Source organism: Astatotilapia calliptera, chromosome 1, assembly GCF_900246225.1.
Source record: "Astatotilapia calliptera chromosome 1, fAstCal1.2, whole genome shotgun sequence".
Classification (NCBI taxonomy): Eukaryota; Metazoa; Chordata; class Actinopteri; order Cichliformes; family Cichlidae; genus Astatotilapia; species Astatotilapia calliptera.
The window spans coordinates 4,083,394-4,101,407 of NC_039302.1; the positions used below are offsets into that span (position 1 = coordinate 4,083,394).

At 41.3% G+C, this 18,014-nt stretch overlaps 1 protein-coding gene across 1 annotated transcript; it reads right to left on the reverse strand.

The window, feature by feature from the left end:
* Positions 1-11,746: 11,746 nt before the first annotated feature.
* On the reverse strand, positions 11,747-13,676 carry LOC113007706 (beta-1,3-galactosyltransferase 1-like). Its single transcript, XM_026144986.1, has 2 exons — positions 13,526-13,676; positions 11,747-13,454 (listed from the first exon to the last, which is right to left on the reverse strand). The coding sequence occupies exons 1-2, from the start codon at positions 13,534-13,536 to the stop codon at positions 12,308-12,310; spliced, it is 1,158 nt and encodes a 385-aa protein (XP_026000771.1). The 5' UTR covers positions 13,537-13,676; the 3' UTR covers positions 11,747-12,307.
* Positions 13,677-18,014: the final 4,338 nt, after the last annotated feature.

The window sequence follows — 18,014 nt, forward strand, 5'->3', positions numbered from 1 at the left end:
TTGCTTCAGCCACTGCCCGAGCCGCATTCCGCTTGGCCTGTCGATACCTGTCGGCTGCCTCTGGAGTCCCACAGGCTAACCAAGCCCGATAGGACTCCTTCTTCAGCCTGGTGGCTCCCTTCACCTCTGGTGTCCACCATTTGGTTCGGGGATTACCACCACGGCAGGCACCAACCACCTTGCGGCCGCAGCTCAATGCAGCAGCTTCGGCAATGGAGACGCTGAACATGGTCCATTCGGACTCAATGTTCCCAGTCTCCCTCGGAATGCTGTTGAAGCTCTGCCGGAGGTGTGCGTTGAAGATCTCGCGGACTGGGGCCTCTGCTAGACGTTCCCAGCACACCCTCACTACGTGTTTAGGTGCACCAGGTCTGTCCAGCGTCCTCCCCCGCCACCTGATCCAACTCACCACCAGGTGGTGATCAGTTGACAGCTCAGCCCCTCTCTTTACCCGAGTGTCCAGAACATATGGTCGCAGGTCTGCTGATACGATTACAAAATCGATCATCGACCTACGGCCTAGAGCGTCCTGGTGCCACGTGCACTTATGGACACTCTTATGTTCGAACAGGATGTTCGTTATGGCCAAACTGTGATTAGCACAGAAGTCCAATAACAATGCACCGCTCGGGTTCAGATCAGGGAGGCCGTTCCTCCCAATCACGCCCCTCCAGGTCTCGCTGTCATTACCCACGTGAGCACTGAAGTCTCCCAGCAGGACAAAAGAGTCTCCATCTGCTCTGGAGACAACAGAGCAGATGGAGCACCCTCCAGCACCCCCCCCCCCCCCCCCCAGGGACTCTAAGAAGGCTGGGTACTCTGAACTGCCACTCGGCGCATAAGCGCAGATGACAGTCAGGACCCGTTCCCCGACCCTAAGGCGCAGGGAACAAACCCTCTCGTCCACCGGGAAAAACCCCAACATACCGGCAGCAAGCCGAGGGGATATTAGAATACCCACCCCAGCCCGCCGCCTCTCACCAGGGGCAACTCCAGACTGAGACAGAGTCCAGCCCCTCTCCAGGAGACTGGTTCCAGAGCCCAAGCCATGTGTAGAGGTGAGCCCGACTATATCTAGCCGGTACCTCTCAACCTCACGCACTAACTCAGGCTCCTTTCCCACCAGAGAGGTGACATTCCATGTCCCTATTGCCAGTCTTGGCAGCCGGGGGTCAGTCCGCCAGGGCCTCCGCTCCTGGCCGCCACCCGGCACACAATGCACCCGACCCCTATGGCGCCTCCTGCGGGTGGTGGGCCTGCGGGAGGATGGGCCCATGTCTCCTCTTCGGGTTGTGCCCGGCCGGGCCCCATGGACTAAGGCCCGGCCACCAGACGCTCGCCCTCGGGCACCCTCCCCGGGCCTGGCTCCAGGGCGGGGCCCCGGTAACCCTATCCCGGGCAGGGTAAACTGTTCCCTCGGTGTCCTTTTCATAAGGGTCTTATGAATCGCTCTTTGTCTGGTCCCTCACCCAGGGCCAATTTGCCATGGGAGACCCTACCAGGGGGCAAAAGCCCCCAGACAACATAGCCCCTGGGATCCCTGGGACACACAAACCCCTCCACCACGATAAGGTAGCGATTCAAGGATTTATTTAATATTAATTTCTAATATCAGCTGATGTTTGCTGGAGCCACAGCTGTAAAGGCTGCTGGTCATGATGCCGGTTTGGATATGTGGTGAGAGGGAAACATGAAGATGAAACCAGGAGATGTCCTTACTGAATCATCAGAGCTGAACAGGTGATGGAGAAACAGGTTCACCTTTTAGGTGACGTGAATGAGTTGAAGAGAAGTTATGAACTGTTTCTGAGAGACAAATAACACCAGCATCCTTTTTTACACTGACAGCTGCTAACTGTGCAGGGGCGGGTCTAGCAAAGTTTTGCCAGGGGGCCAGGTAGGGCATTAACAGGGAAAGGGGGGCACAAAGAAATACTTTTCTTTCCTTTTCCCATTTAAAATGTCTAGCTTTTGTTAAATATCTGAATCTTACAACCAAAGTTTTTCTCTGACATAAAATGTATAGAAATCATACATATACCAACAAGACAGTGTACATCAGCGGTCCCCAACCTTTTTTGTGCCACGGACCGGTTTATGCCCGACAATATTTTCACGGACCGGCCTTTAAGGTGTCACGGATAAATACAACAAGATAAAACTAGTACCTGTACCGAAAAAAAGATGATTTATTCATAACACACGTGAAAAGACCCATGAAAACAGAGTTAACGATAAAAACGATAACAAAATAACACTGAAAACCGATAAAAACACTGAAAACCATACATTTCACACCTGAGCCTCAACTCTCGCAGACCGGGACCAAACGACTCACTGACCGGTACCGGTCCGAGGCCCGGGGGTTGGGGACCACTGGTGTACATCACTCTCACAACAGCGTCTGTTTTCATTCAAAGGCTTTATGGCTTTTCCTATAATACCTGGGGGGCCGGTCTCTAGTCAAAATGCCCAGGCCGATTTTTTGTCCCAGTCCAGCCCTGGTTACAGCACTTTCAGAAAGACATCTACTGTGATGAAATCTACTTCCCACCGCTGTGTATTTATTATCCAATATTGTCATCTTCCCCTCAGCTTTGAGGATTCTGACAACTAGAATGACTCGGGGGTGTTGATTCATGTCAACTAACATAATCATCCTGCTGTAACCAGGTTTCTGTAAGGCAGAGTAAATCAGTGTGCTGATCAATTATTAATTCATGTACTAACAGGGACTCGGAAGAGAAAGACCTCATGTCCAATAATCTACACTTCACTGTTTGACTCTTTGTTGCTGTTGTGAATTCTATCTTGTTCTTTCTGTGGTCGGTTTTCCCAACCAAGCAGTCAGCTGAGTCACCTCTGTCAGTGCGCCCCAGGGTGGCTGTGGCTACAATGTAGCTTGCCATCACCAGTGTGTGAATGTGTGTGTGAATGGGTGGATGACTGGATATGTAAAGCGCTTTGGGGTCCTTAGGGACTAGTAAAGCGCTATATAAATACAGGCCATTTACCATTTAGCTGAGACTGAAGAAGTCACTTGGATCAGAAACGTTTCTCCCACAGAAAATGCTACGTCCAGATGAACAGAATCTACTTTCTGAGATTTCCTCACCTGCATGATGAGCATGCATCAAGATATAAAAACAAGTAGAAGTCCAAGACAGCAACTCTGCCAAGGCAGTTCACTCTATTTACTTTCAGGGCAATAGTTTTGTATTTTGTATACAAACTAGGGCTGCACGATTTTGCATAAAATGAAAATCACGATTTTTTGGCTCAGAATTGAGATCACGATTCTCTCACGATTCTCTTTTCCAGTATAAATATTTATTGCACTTATTAACTGCACATCAACTTCGTAACAGTTGAAACTGAACATAAAAACAATAAATAAACATAAAAACAACAAATGTCTCACATTTTGTCATTGCTGCAAAATGTTGTACTGCTTGAAATCCCGTCTCCACCGTTGCTCGACACTTTCCTGCATGAAAATCATGTTTTTCTTGAAGGATGCAGACTTCTTCCTGTACCACTGCTTGAAGAAGGTGTCTTCCAGAAACTGGCAGTAGGACTGGGAGTTGAGCTTGACTCCATCCTCAACCCGAAAAGGCCCCACAAGCTCATCTTTGATGATACCAGCCCAAACCAGTACTCCACCTCCACCTTGCTGGCGTCTGAGTCGGACTGGAGCTCTCTGCCCTTTACCAATCCAGCCACGGGCCCATCCATCTGGCCCATCATGACTCACTCTCATTTCATCAGTCCATAAAACCTTAGAAAAATCAGTCTTGAGATATTTCTTGGCCCAGTCTTGACGTTTCAGCTTGTGTGTCTTGTTCAGTGGTGGTCATCTTTCAGCCTTTCTTACCTTGGCCATGTCTCCGAGTATTGCAAACCTTGTGCTTTTGGGCACTCCAGTGATGTTGCAGCTCTGAAATATGGCCAAACTGGTGGCAAGTGGCATCTTGGCAGCTGCACGCTTGACTTTTCTCAGTTCATGGGCAGTTATTTTGCGCCTTGGTTTTTCCACACGCTTCTTGCGACCCTGTTGACTATTTTGAATGAAACGCTTGATTGTTCGATGATCACGCTTCAGAAGCTTTGCAATTTTGAGACTGCTGCATCCCTCTGCAAGATATCTCACTGTTTTTGACTTTTCTGAGCCTGTCAAGTCCTTCTTTTGACCCGTTTTGCCAAAGGAAAGGAAGTTGCCTAATAATTATGCACACCTGATATAGGGTGTTGATGTCATTAGACCACACCCCTTCTCATTACAGAGATGCACATCACCTAATATGCTTAATTGGTAGTAGGCTTTCGAGCCTATACAGCTTGGAGTAAAACAACATGCATGAAGAGGATGATGTGGACAAAATACTCATTTGCCTAATAATTCTGCGCTCCCTGTAGAGCAGGTAGTGTAACAATAGAAAAGTAGTTGCGGGACAGCACTGTGTAGCGTTTGTCTAGGGTGTTGATCATTTTCCTAAATCCCTCGTTTTGCACAGTGTTGATGGGAGCCATATCTTTGGTCAGGTGATAAGTGATAGCCTTCGTAATTTCTTTGTGCCTGTGGGAGTTCGACGTGTATAGGGAAGCGCTGTATAAGGTTCCCGTTATTGATGTTTGGGTGGTTGACCGGGACGGATTTTCTCCTGTCACTTTCTCGTCATCCCTGACGTGCTCTCCGTTGCTTTTTCCCTGCTAATTTTAGCATCACACGGCACAGCTTCTGTATCACGTGGTATAAGGCTCCGCCCTTGTCATTTGTTGAGCAGGAAGAGTGAGCTCTTGTTTTCATGCAGATTACGTCCCGGATCAAAATGCGGTACAATCATCGTCGTCTTTTTTTTTTTTTCTTTTTTTTTTTTAAATTGTTGTCATTTGGAAATGAGATCACACATAAGTATGAATCGAGATCGCGATTTTCTAACGATTAATCGTGCAGCCCTAATACAAACATTATATAGGAGCAGTTAATTGATAGGAGGTAAATAACTTATACTACAGTATCCATCCTCCCATCCTTTTTCAGGGTGGTGGGGGGGATAGCCCAGCCGTTTTAGGGCGAGAGGCGGGGTCCACCCTGGCCAGGTCGCCAGTCTGCCAGAGGGCTTATACTACAGTATGTTTCTAACAAATAGGAATCCCATTTTTTCTCTTGACAGTATTGTCCTGCTTCTGGCTCTTTGACCCTGTGTTTCGTAGACCTTGTGAATTTTGAATGTTTGTTTATGTTCGTCTCAGTGTAAAGCTACCGTGTCTGAGTCTCAGTGTTTGTGCTACTGCCTGTTTTATTTTGACAGTCCCTTGTCTCGTTTGCATTGTGTTTCTTTTGCTCCTCCTTGTGTCATTATGTCTAATTTGTTCCTGGTGTCTTCCCAAATGTTTCCTCTTCCCTAATAACCGTTTCAGTCTACCTTTGTCTTTGCTTTCCCTGAGTTTCCTAGCATATGTGCCTTCTACTGGTTTCCAGTTCAGTTTTCACTTCCTATCCGATTATTAAGTGATGACGTGACGAATCCTACTTCCGGGCCTAAAGTAGTCTGCATTTAATATGGCTTTTGTGTTGTTAACATGTTTAATGCTTTGTATTTTCTTCTATTTAATCTCAAAAAGCTCCTAAAAAGAGTCAGTGATCCCTGTTGACCTCCCTCGGCTTTTATTACCGCTAATCATTTATTTAAGCTCAGTTTTAAAACCTTACGATGTAACTACAACCCAGCCCATGCAGCAGTATATGAATGACTAACCTCGTATTGTGGATGGATTATCTCAGTTGTTCTCCTGGCTTAAGTTTGGTCCGTTTACAGCATCCTGCCATGCGATTACATTTGTTCCTGACCACTGAGAACACTCACGTTAACTTTTATCGAGTGGGAAAAAAGTTAGCTTGTTTATATTATGCTAACATAGCTGTATACCAGCTAGCCAAATTCAGTAACCCTACAAACGTCACTGCTGTTTAGTTTTCTTGTTGGAAGTGTTATGTTATGTTGGAAGTGATAACAGAGCTGTACGTTCTAATTTGTTTCCAAAACTCCGCAGTCAGGACATGCTATATTGTATTTAGATAGAAGCTAGCGAGCTAACTTCCTGCTAACTTTTAACTCCGTTAAATGTCATAAATTCCGTTTTCATGGATGCCTGGATGTTAAACTCAATTGTTACACCTGGTAGAGCAGAACGCTGATCATTTTATTAAAGATGAAAGACTTAAGACAGTGTTTTAACTCTCAGTAATGCCACAGTGATCATTTGATATATGGACCTGCAGCAACCTGAGTTTAGGCCCAGACACGGCTAGTGACGTCAGACTGAACAATCGGATTGTTCCTGCTTTAGGTTTCAGTCTTGTGTGTTCCAAGGCTTTTTTTTTTGTTGTTGTTATCTACAATTAGGTCCTCACTCCATGGATCACTGAGTGTGTATGTCACAGACTAACTCTGACTCTCTTGACCTTGAATGTGAGAGCACAGGTCTAATGTTAACTTTAGTAACTTACTCTGGCCCATATTTAGACGGAGAGATTTCGCAGGTCTTTCCTCCCCACTGCTGTCAGACTCCATAATAAAGACTTTAACTGATCAAACACACACATCCATACATATGCAATAATACTAAGTGCAATAATCCTTTCTGTCATCGTTGTATTTTTACTCAGTTGTATATAGCATTTGTATTTGTATTCTATTTTTATCTTATTGTATATTTATTTTATTTTATTCTACTGTATATAGTATTTTATTTTATTCTATTCTGTACAGTTGTGTACTGTATTTATTCTTATTGTATCCTAATTTTTGCCTCATAACTTTTGCACTGTCCACTTCCTGCTGTGACAAAACAAATTTCCCACGTGTGGGACTAATAAAGGTTATCTTATCTTATCTTATCTTATTTAGTTTGTTGGAGTCTGGTCACCAGAAGTACAAAGTCTGTATCTGGCAGGAGCCTCACCCAGATCAAGCAAGATATTTCCAGTAGTGATAATTTGTCTTGCTGTGTGCCACATTTCAGAAAAGACACCTTCAGATATTCTTACGCCTGGATTCTCCAAACACTTTCTCAGTTTCATGTATGAAGATGTTTACTTCAGGTGAGCACACCTGTAGTACTATGTGGTATACCATCAACAAGTTACAACGTGTCTTAACTGGTCATATCAGTCAATGTTATCTAGTTAATCACAGATTGGAGCGACACGAGTTAGTTTGACACACGAGGCCAAACACTGAGATTTCGTTCAGGCAAAACATATTTTGCAGTGTTTTAATGAAGGAACTTATCAAAGGGTTTAAGCTTAGATAACCAGTGGCTATCTGTGTTTATATATGTGTTTTAAAGTCTTGTTGTACTGGAAAAGAAAAGGGATATTCAAAGCCATGAATCCAAAGGTTGTTGCAGCATTTTAGTAAAAACATTACAAACATTACAGAATACATTCAAGGCTGTAAGATTTAGTATTTAGCAACTGTAGGAACTTCATAGACACAAATATACACATGCATTAAAAAATACATAAATATATATACCAGACACATTTCTTTAACAACAGATGTATCGGTTATTTATTGCAAGCACAGTTAATCCTGAGGTTCAACAGCTTTTGTCACAGTATTCAGTCCACAGTGTGTCTGCCTTAAACAACAAAGATTTTCATTTTTACATCCATCACATTTGACCAATGTAAGCTTTTCAAAATGACTTTTTCTGTCCCTTCATGAACAGCTTTACTTCACAGTTCACTTAGTGATGATCAGTAACTGCATGACATAAAGTTGCTGTAGATATTCAGTGGACTCTAAGGAGCTGTTAAGTGGTAATGTTAGAACAACATGTTTTCATAGAAGTTATAAATGTAGACAAATAGTGTTGCAACACATTTACATAGTGCACCAGTTAAAGTTATATTACCCTGCTGGAAGATGGACTTTGAGCAACTTCATAAAAGTATGAAAGTGCCTTCAACAACTGAAGTGACAACAACAGACAATGAACATTGCCACCATAACATTTAGTGTAACCACTATTACATGACAGTTACCACGTCTGCCATTATGTCTTTGTAGGTGACAGTCAGAGACAAAACATAAGCAAAAGAAGCTTTTCCAACATGTATATAATCATGTAATGGCTGAATGCTTCACATTCGATTCAAGATTTATTTACATAGGACCAAATCACAACAACAGTCTCTTTAAGGTGCTTTAGGCAAGGCAAGGCAAGGCAAGTTTATTTGTATAGCACAATTCAACAACAAGGTGATTCAAAGTGCTTTACAGAGACATTAGAAACAAAAACTAATAAAAAGCATGATTTAAAATTGATTAAAACAAGCAAACAAACAAACTAATTAACAAACAAACAAAACAGTATATAAAATCAAAACAGATAAAATCAGAACAGTAGATAAAATCAGTAGTTAAATGTAAGTTTTGAAATTTAAGCTTAAAAGTGTGGATTTGGTGCTTTATTCAAATGCAGCTGAGAACAGGTGAGTCTTCAACCTGGATTTAAATAAACTGAGTGTTTCAGCTGATCTGAGGCTTTCTGGGAGTTTGTTCCAGATATAAGGAGCATAAAAGCTGAATGCAGCTTCTCCCTGTCTGGTTCTGACTCTGGGAACTGATAAAAGACCGGATCCAGATGACCTGAGGGATCTGGAAGGTTCATACTGGGTCAGGAGGTCACTGATGTATTTTGGTCCTAAACCATTCAGAGCTTTATAGACCAGCATCAGAACTTTAAAGTCTATCCTCTGACGGACAGGCAGCCAGTGTAAGGACCTCAGAGCTGGACTGATGTGGTCCACTTTTTTGGTCTTAGTGAGGACTCGAGCAGCAGAGTTCTGAATGAGCTGTAGTTGTCTGACTGATTTTTTTAGGTAGACCTGTAAAGATGCTGTTACAGTAATCAAGCCTACTAAAGATGAATGCATGGACTAGTTTTTCCAGGTCCTGTTGAGACATCAGATCTTTTATCCTTGATATATTCTTGAGGTGATAGTAAGCTGACTTTGTTATTGTCTTAATGTGTTTTTCTAAGTTTAGGTCTGCATCCATCACTACACCCAAATTTCTCGCCTGGTTTGTGGTTTTTAGGTGTATAGATTGAAGTTCTCTGGTGACCTGTAATCGTTTTTCTTTGGCGCCAAAGACTATTACCTCAGTTTTGTTTTTGTTTAGCTGGAGAAAATTGTGGCACAACCAGTCATTAATTTCCTCAATGCATTTACCAAGAGCCTGTACAGGGCCTCGGTCTCCTGGTGACATTGTGATATATATTTGTGTGTCATCTGCATAGCTGTGGTAGTTTATTTTGTTGTTCTTTATAATCTGTGCCAGTGGGAGCATGTAAATGTTAAACAGAAGGGGTCCCAAGATGGAACCTTGGGGAACTCCACATGTGATACTTGTCTGCTCAGATGTGAAGTTACCTATTGATACAAAGTATTTCCTTTACTTTGTAAGAAAACCCTATCAATAAAATGGCTTAAAATTACCAAGCGCCTGGCAGTGAGAAGCAAAAACTTCCTTTTAACAGGAAGAAACCTCTGGTAGAACAGGCTCTGACAAAAGGTAAAGGGAGACCGAGACAGTACAAATACGGCAGATAAAATAAGTATTGAATGCACATGAAACACGAGACCATCAATGCAGACAGGCAGGAAAGACACACAATGACAGATGGACTTCACACGGAAGACAAAAGACAAAGACGAGGAGAGCGTTGGCAAAAAAGGGAACTAACATAATCAACAAAGGAACCAAGGACCAAAATCTGGCTTCTCTAGCTGCTTATTTTAGGATTGTATTTAAACATAGATACTTGGTACTTACTGTTTTTATAATGTCTTTAAATGTTTTTAAAAACTAAACTCAAAGGCCTACAGACTGCCTCAATAATGTGTAATTGTTTTGTGTAATTTTAACTTTGTTTGTTCGTATGTATTTGTTTTGAAATGTGCTGCCTCTTGGCCAGGACTCCCTTGAAAAAGAGGTTTTTGATCTCAACGGGACATTCCTGGTTAAATAAAGGTTAAATTAAAAAAAATTAAAAAAATGTTTAAGATTTATATCTTAGATGTTTTTAGTAAATATAAGGATATATAAGGATTTACAAAATGCATGTAATAGATTAGATTAGATTAGATTAGATAGAACTTTATTAATCCCTCGGGTGGGTTCCTCTGGGAAATTCGATTTCCAAATGTCAAATATGTCAGTGTTGTTTGAGATTAATAAGATCTCATAAATTGCAAACATGTTAAATACCAGTTTAACAGATATAATAGTAGAAATTAGTATTCAAATTGCATAATTATGTTGGTTTAACATTAGGTAGCTAAGTGGTGTCAAATAAACATGAGATGTGCATGTTTTTCATGCTAATACAACTGCTTTTTTTTCAGTGCAGTTCTACATGCAACATGAGGAAATTCATGTCTGAACTCATTTTCTCCACAGCAGAATGCCCAGCAAACGTCAACAGTTAATGCTTATTATAGTTTTCTTGTGATTTGTTGTGATCATGTGTTTTCATCTTCTTAGCTACAAATCATATCATATATTGACCTGTTACAAAATGTCCCTTTAACCCTTTACAGCCGATCGGAGCGGGCACGCTCTGTTTTGCGTAACTATTTTTAAATCCCGGTAGCTCTGCAACCACTTAAGCTAGCACAATAATTTCTTTTGCATATGAAACTGGAGGAGTTGTACTTACATCTTATGCCATCAGCTTGTCCTATGGTCACAGTTTCCTTCCACATATAGCTTTGCAAAAACTGCATAAAAATCACTTGCAGCAACAAAAACATGATATTCCAGAAACACGCTTCGCCGATCCATCAGCTGTTTGTAACACTTCCTATGTCCATCAGCACGAACTATCACATGACCGCATGACCTGCCCGAAACCGGAAGTGACGTCATTTTGCGGAAATGTAGTTTTTTACGATCGGGCCCTTATGAGCTTGTGTTTTACTTGTTATGTGTTTTAAAAAGTTATGTTTGAGTTTATGACTTTCTGTGTCGTTTCTGGGATGCTTAGGACTCATATTGCACTGCTGGAAATAGTTTATTTTGATGCATATGCTGTTATTTTGCAAATTTGCACTATAATATTTATTTTCGTTTTTCCTGCAGTATATAAAAATTGGTGTATTTCAAAAATAAAACTATGAAGACACTCAAAATAAATTTCCTGTGGTGGGAAACTAGTTTGTGTAACTTTTTTGTATTTACAGTTTTGAGGGATAAGCCTCTTAAATTTCTCTAACTAGAAATATATGTTAAAAAAACAAAAACGATTTTCAATTTTTTTGTAGTTTATTGCACTTTTTTGCAATTTATGTAATTACTATGCACCTAATGCAGACATATTATTAAAGTTTGGGCTATAATGGTTGTATTGATGTATAGCAACTTGAAATACTCCCAAAAATGGCTCCACAGCATGTAAAAATATAATATAAGCTCTGGCGAACTTGGTTCTATGGTAGGTCTTAAAGGGTTAATACAATGTGAAGCCACAAAGGTTGGTCTGTAACTCGATAACATGCTCAGGCTTCATAACATCGTACGAACAGATGTGACTGCCTGATCTGACAGAACTTGTAATTTATAAAGAGGGAGTCTCACAATTATGCACAAAGTCATACTTATATATATATATATATATATATATATACACACACACACACACACACACACACATATACACACACAGAGTCATCTTAAAAAACTTCCTATTAATGTTTAATAGTATTTTTCAATAACTTTAGTACTGTGATATTTTAAAATAAATCAGCAATATTGTGTTTATAACACATATACGATAATAATATAGATAATTGCAATGATTCACTTTACAAACTTTACACAGTGCAGGTTAGTGCTGAGTCTCTCCATGAGTATTTATAATGTAACTTATTTACCAAATAAGAGACAAAAGTCACATTAACTAAAGTCCATTAGACTGTAGAGTCTTTTTTTCCTACATTGATCCTGTTAACATCGACATTGTTATCATGGAAATATCAGTGTCTGCTTTTTCTTCTTTTTTTCTCTTTTGCTAGCTTCATGTTTTCAGTATTTTTTTTATCTATAGAAAACTTGTGCTAAGATGTCAGCTACACGGATGGTACAAATAATAAACTGTATTTCATGCATAAAACAGTGTGTAGTTATGGAGTGGCACAACATCGGTTAGGTTTTAATGACATTTAAGATGGGGGAAGTTAAAAAAGGAAGTATAAAATTTTCCAACATACAGCCTTTGTTTATGTTCTCTTAGATCAGCAGGGGCCTGGTTTTTTTAAATCTTTCCAAATGTCCACACGGTTAGTGAATGGATGAGTTGTGGTGGCTACTATACGGGAGAAGTGACATCGGTTATATGCCAAAGGAAAAACATGGAAGTAATCACCGCTTGGGGGGTAAGTGGGAGAGATGCCCAGGTGGTGCATTAACATCCCTAAATACACATCCTCAATGTAAAGTGCTTTAACATGTCTGGATGCCTCAGTGAGCTTTTTAGGGAGGTCTAAAGACATAATGTAGCCCAGGCCCAGAGCATAGACAGGGTAGAAAGCTGGTGCATAAATGTCAGATGGTACGTACCACTTAGAGCTTGGATCTCTCACTACTGTACCCCATCCCGTCACAAGTCCAGTCATGTAGTTGGTTTTTTGAGCATTCAAGAGCATATTGACAAGATTGTGCACATTCAGAAACATGTCTGAGTCAATCTTCATGGCATAAGAAGCACCGGAGCAGTGCGCAGTCAGCCACTCCAGAATTACCATGGTCTTAATGGTGAGATTCTTGTAGCAGTCCACAAAGTTGCTCTGGATCAGGTCGTGATACTTGTTGCTCTCCTGAAGCATCTGCTGTTGGACCTGCTCTGCTCCTGGCCCCGTCTCTAGCCCCAGTAAAAAGAAGAGCGTCACCACTTTGCCCTGCACAACCCTGTCGTTCCCCCAGGTGCTGCGGATGATGTCACGGTCTCGCCTATTGTTTGGTGCTACGGGAACCATCAGAACCACAAAAGGTTTTTCCCGCTCACACTTTTGTGGCTCATTTATGATGAAGTGGTACTCATAAGGGTATTCGACTAAATATGGTCCAGGAGAAACATGAGGAGCGACCGCTGCAGTTTCTGTCTTCACTTCTGGTGCCGATGTCATATTATTAGTTCGAGGATGTGTTGATGAGCTGTCGTTAACCACAGAGTGGAGAGAGATTATTTTTTGTTTCTGCCGTTCTAAAATAGTCCACAAGTTTGACGACTGATTTTCCATCCACTTTTTGGGGTTCCAGTCTGGGGTTATTTCCCTTATGCTGTAAATAAAGAACACACCCCCAATTACCAGAATAATGGCGAAATACCGAGTCCTGGATATCCTAAACCAACTTCTGCTCTGATCATCCGCCATTTCCTGCCTAAGAGGAGAGAAAAGCCATTGAGATTATGCACATGAAAACAGAAAATAGCACTTAAGTAGCGTACAGACCTTTGTTTCATCTTCGTCTACAAATGTGGATTTTTTTTCTTCTCCAGATAACAGGAGAAAAAAAGACGATGTAATTCCACTGACAAGTTCTTGCTGGCGCTTTAGGAATTTTGCTGTAAAGAGAAGACAAGGAATGAACTTATGACTTACTTTTCCCTGTAAGGGAGCCACACCTTTGTTTTCTCCGCCCCCTGTTTACTTTACCAATGAAAGGTTCCAACATTTCCAGAGGCTATGGGAACGCCTTTTCTACTGAAATTGGCCCACCAAACCAGTTTTACACACCTCAGTTGTTTAGAGAAAATAGACATTTGCTGTACCTACAGTTTACAGACGATTTCTACACAACTCATATACTTGCACTCTGTTGCTTTAACAGACACACATAGTGTCTGATAAGAGGACAGCTGTAACCATGCATTTATCAAATGAGTGCATTGATAAAAAAAAAAAAAAACCCACACTGAGCATACAGAATGATACCACGGAGAGTCACCGTGTGGTCAGCTTGAGAGGCTTGACAGGTCCTTGTATCCAGTTTGCCCACATTATTCTGATAGTTTTGTATTTTGCAAATAAAGTTTCTCCGACAGAATGCATAGTTTAGGTTAACTATTATAAGTTAACCTAGTTTTTTACTTTAACCCTTTAAAGCCCGGCGTGGTTTTTTTGTGAGTTTTTGAGACTTCTACATCATCAGTGTGACTTTTTTTTGCCCTCAACAAATGATTTAAATTAGATCATACATTTTTAATGACTAAATTGCAAAAATATGGCTTATGTAGCAAATGTGATACAGATATATATATAAATATATTAAAATTTGATATATTCTTATAGATTTTGTCTAAAGGTTCAACAAACACTCTATTATCAAAAAAATGAAAGATTTCTGGCAGTTATTTCATGTTTCAGGTTTCAAAGGGTTAAAGAGTGTGATTATGATAAAAAAAATATCCGAATTCTGGTTTATGTTTCACAACCTTTTCACGGTAAAGAAAGGGGCTGGTTGACCTTGGAAGACCTCTAGAAACTTTTATTAACATCTTAAAAACAAAGCAGCACAAATGACATTTTTGCTGCACAAACGTTTGACATCAATTTTGTTTGTTTTGAAGAAGGTGGGGGGGCAACTTCACTCGGGTGAGGCATAAATAGGAAACTAATGTGGAAGTGCAGCGGAGGAAGTAAAACGGTGTATGTGTGAAAGTGGGCATAAAAAGACTGTAACAAACCCACAGCAGACCGTTCATGCTTTGCAGCATCTCTTTATTAATGGTTGGTTGTTCACACACTGTTAGCTGCAGCTCTCTCTCGCTGCCAGCCACACACACTGACAACAACCCCCCCACTGCAGGACCCATGTTTAAGTCGGCAGGGCATGATTGTGGATGCTAGGGGTGTTCGATATAACGATAGATATATGATGATATAAAAACGTCTATCGTTTCATTTTACGCTATCGTTTGTTTTGTGGTGTCGCAAAATAAACTGTTTACGGCAATATTTTCTCATCATTTTGATGGTCACTGTAGTGGCTATATTAATTTATTAAAGTTCTCTATTTCTCTTATATTTAATATAACCATACTACAGATAGACAAGCTCTTGTTTTTATGCGTTGTCGTTAGCAACAACCACGGTAAAACCATCGCATGTCCGCTTGTTTCTTTTCCACATAAACCTTTCACAATAAAGCTCAAGATCCTGTTTAGACTTCGTAATAAATGGAATCACATGAAAAAGTATGCAGAGTATTTATGGATGAGAAGCAAACAGGAGCAGTCAGGTGCTAAAAAATAAACCTTAGACTCAAACGTTAGAACAGGCTTTCCCCGCAGCACGCTGTGTAATAAATACTCACAAAGGAAACAGCAGCCGATATAACCTATGTCTAAAAATGTGTAAATTCATGCATCGGTTAAAACACTCGACTCCAGGTACACGACGCCCAGCTGGAAACACTTCAGCAACCCGAGATTCACAAAATTTATAGAAAATGTTACATTTTTGTGATTTATATCGTTATCAGATGATAGATGTTTTATATCGGGATATGAGATTTTGGTCATATCGCACAGCCCTAGTGGATGCCGTGCAGGTGCGTTCACCTTCCCTGCACGGCACCGCAAGCCACGCTCCGCTACAAAGACTTTCAAAGCTGAGCAGTACCTGAAAATAAACTTTTGTACTTTTTTTATAACACTGAGACTGAAATACAGAAGCAAGAATATGCAACGCAGCTGCATAAAGAGAAGTACAGCAAGTCTAATGTAATCAAACCACTTCATAGTGGGTAAAAGGCAGCCATTCCTCAACTCTCTGTGAATGGTATTCATGGCCTTTGATCAGTGGGTTTTGGTCAGTGGTTGTTGATCAATGGTCATAAAAATTTGCATAATTAAGATTAAGGAACTGACCTCCCAGCCCATTGTTCCTTCAGTGGGCTGGTTTCAGTCATTAATGCAAATGTACTGTTTATAAGATTGAAACCTGCAGTCAGCTGAGACTGAAGTGATTGGATGAGTGACGAAACGTTTCTCCCACAAAATGCTACTCCAGATGAACAGAATCAACTTTTGGAGATTTACTTTCCTGGATGATTGAGAATGCATCAAGACATATTTTCTCATCTAAATGTCCACTGAGCTGTGAACCAGGGGGCGGTAAGGCATCTTAACATTGGTTGCTAACCAGGAAGAAGAAGAAGAAACTGTGAGCCAGGAGGGAGGGGGTGAGTGAGTGATTCGTTCATGCTATGATTCAGCACAGGAAGGGAGGGGGTGAGTAACTGGATCGGCAGGCAGAGGCGGTTTCTCACAAGTTAAGTAGATTATTTTTTAAAGTGGTTTTTTTTTTCCGAAGTCACAAAAGTATGAGTGATAACAATGTGATTGGTCACTTGCAATGTTGAACCTGGAACAACATTTATTATGATGATGTGGGAACAGCATGACACGAGGATATCAGCTTGTGCAGGAGTTTGTTGTAGGAGAAATGCAGACAGGCAGACAGAGGAGAGCTTAAGTTCGACAAGGTACCAAAGCAAATCATTCATACTGTTCAAATAATGTAAATATGCCGGTCTAAGGAGCTTGGAAAGAAAAGCGTCTGGACTTCTTTAAGTTACTTGAAGACGTTTCACCTCTCATCCAAGAAGCTTCTTCAGTTCTAAGGTCAAATGGTGGAGAGTCCCAGATATAAACCTAGTGGGTGAATCCCCCCACAGAGGGACAAAAGGACCCCCTGATGATCCTCTAATCGCCTGAGCCAAGGTGTGAAACTGGGTGTGGGTCCCAATCAGCCAGAGTTTCAGGTGAGTTCATTGTGAAACCTGGCCCCACCTTATCATGCGAATTCCTGAGGTCAGATGGCCCAGGATGTGAGTGGGCGTTAAGGCGTCTGGGAAGGGAACTCAAAACTGGATTATAGATGGCAGAGAGTTGGTGTCGTAAACCCCCGCCTCTGTTCAAAGATGGTCGCTCACAGTGGACATAGATGGCTTCTTTCACTCCTCTTTCAAACCATCTGTCCTCTCTGTCCAAAATGTGAACATTGGCATCCTCGAAAGAGTGTCCTCATCAGGGGGTCCTTTTGTCCCTCTGTGGGGGGGACACTCCCACTAGGTTTATATCTGGGACTCTCCACCATTTGACCTTAGAACTGAAGAAGCTTCTCAGATGAGAGGTGAAACGTCTTCAAGCAACTTAAAGAAGTCCAGACGCTTTTCTTTGCAAGCTCCTTTGACTAAGATGACCTGGATGACTGAGAACCTTCACAGACATAAATATGCCGGTGTATCACGAAAGATATCAAACTGATCACTTGACCAGAGGCGGAGCCAGACATTTTATACAAATTATCTATGGAAAAGGAATACTTGAATAATATTGACCCTGAAAATGTCATTGATAGGTTCGCAAAACTCAAGCCTCGAAGATACAGTCTCATGTTACCACAATAAAGAGGTGTTCTCAGTGTAGTGCAGGGCCCTATTTAAGGAAGCCGGTTTAGAAAACTCAGAGTGAAAAATGATACTCAGGGTTGAGTAACCCCGAACTGTCCAACTCGGAGTATTCGGTTTCAGAAAGGCTGATAACAATTAGTTCAGTCAACGCGGAGTTGCTTTAACCCCAAGTTAAGCGCGCGCACGAGGATACATAAAGCCCTGATTAGTGGAGCACAGATTAAGCGAGTCACCATGGAGACGGAGGGAAAGAAGGCGCGGTCAATGTATCTTACAGCGCTTGAGGCCAAAATTCTGATGGCAGCATATGCCGATAACATGCAAATTCCGCGGAAAAAAAGTAACACAGCCTCAGCTGCAAAAGAAAGGGAGCATGCATGGCAAAACATAGCCGACAGAGTCAATGCGTGAGTGTTAATTTAAACATTGATCTAGGGATTTACACCCATTTAACACGTTATTTTATTATATTTTATTTTATTTTTTATTTTATACATTTGATTTTGTGATGTGATTTGAGCA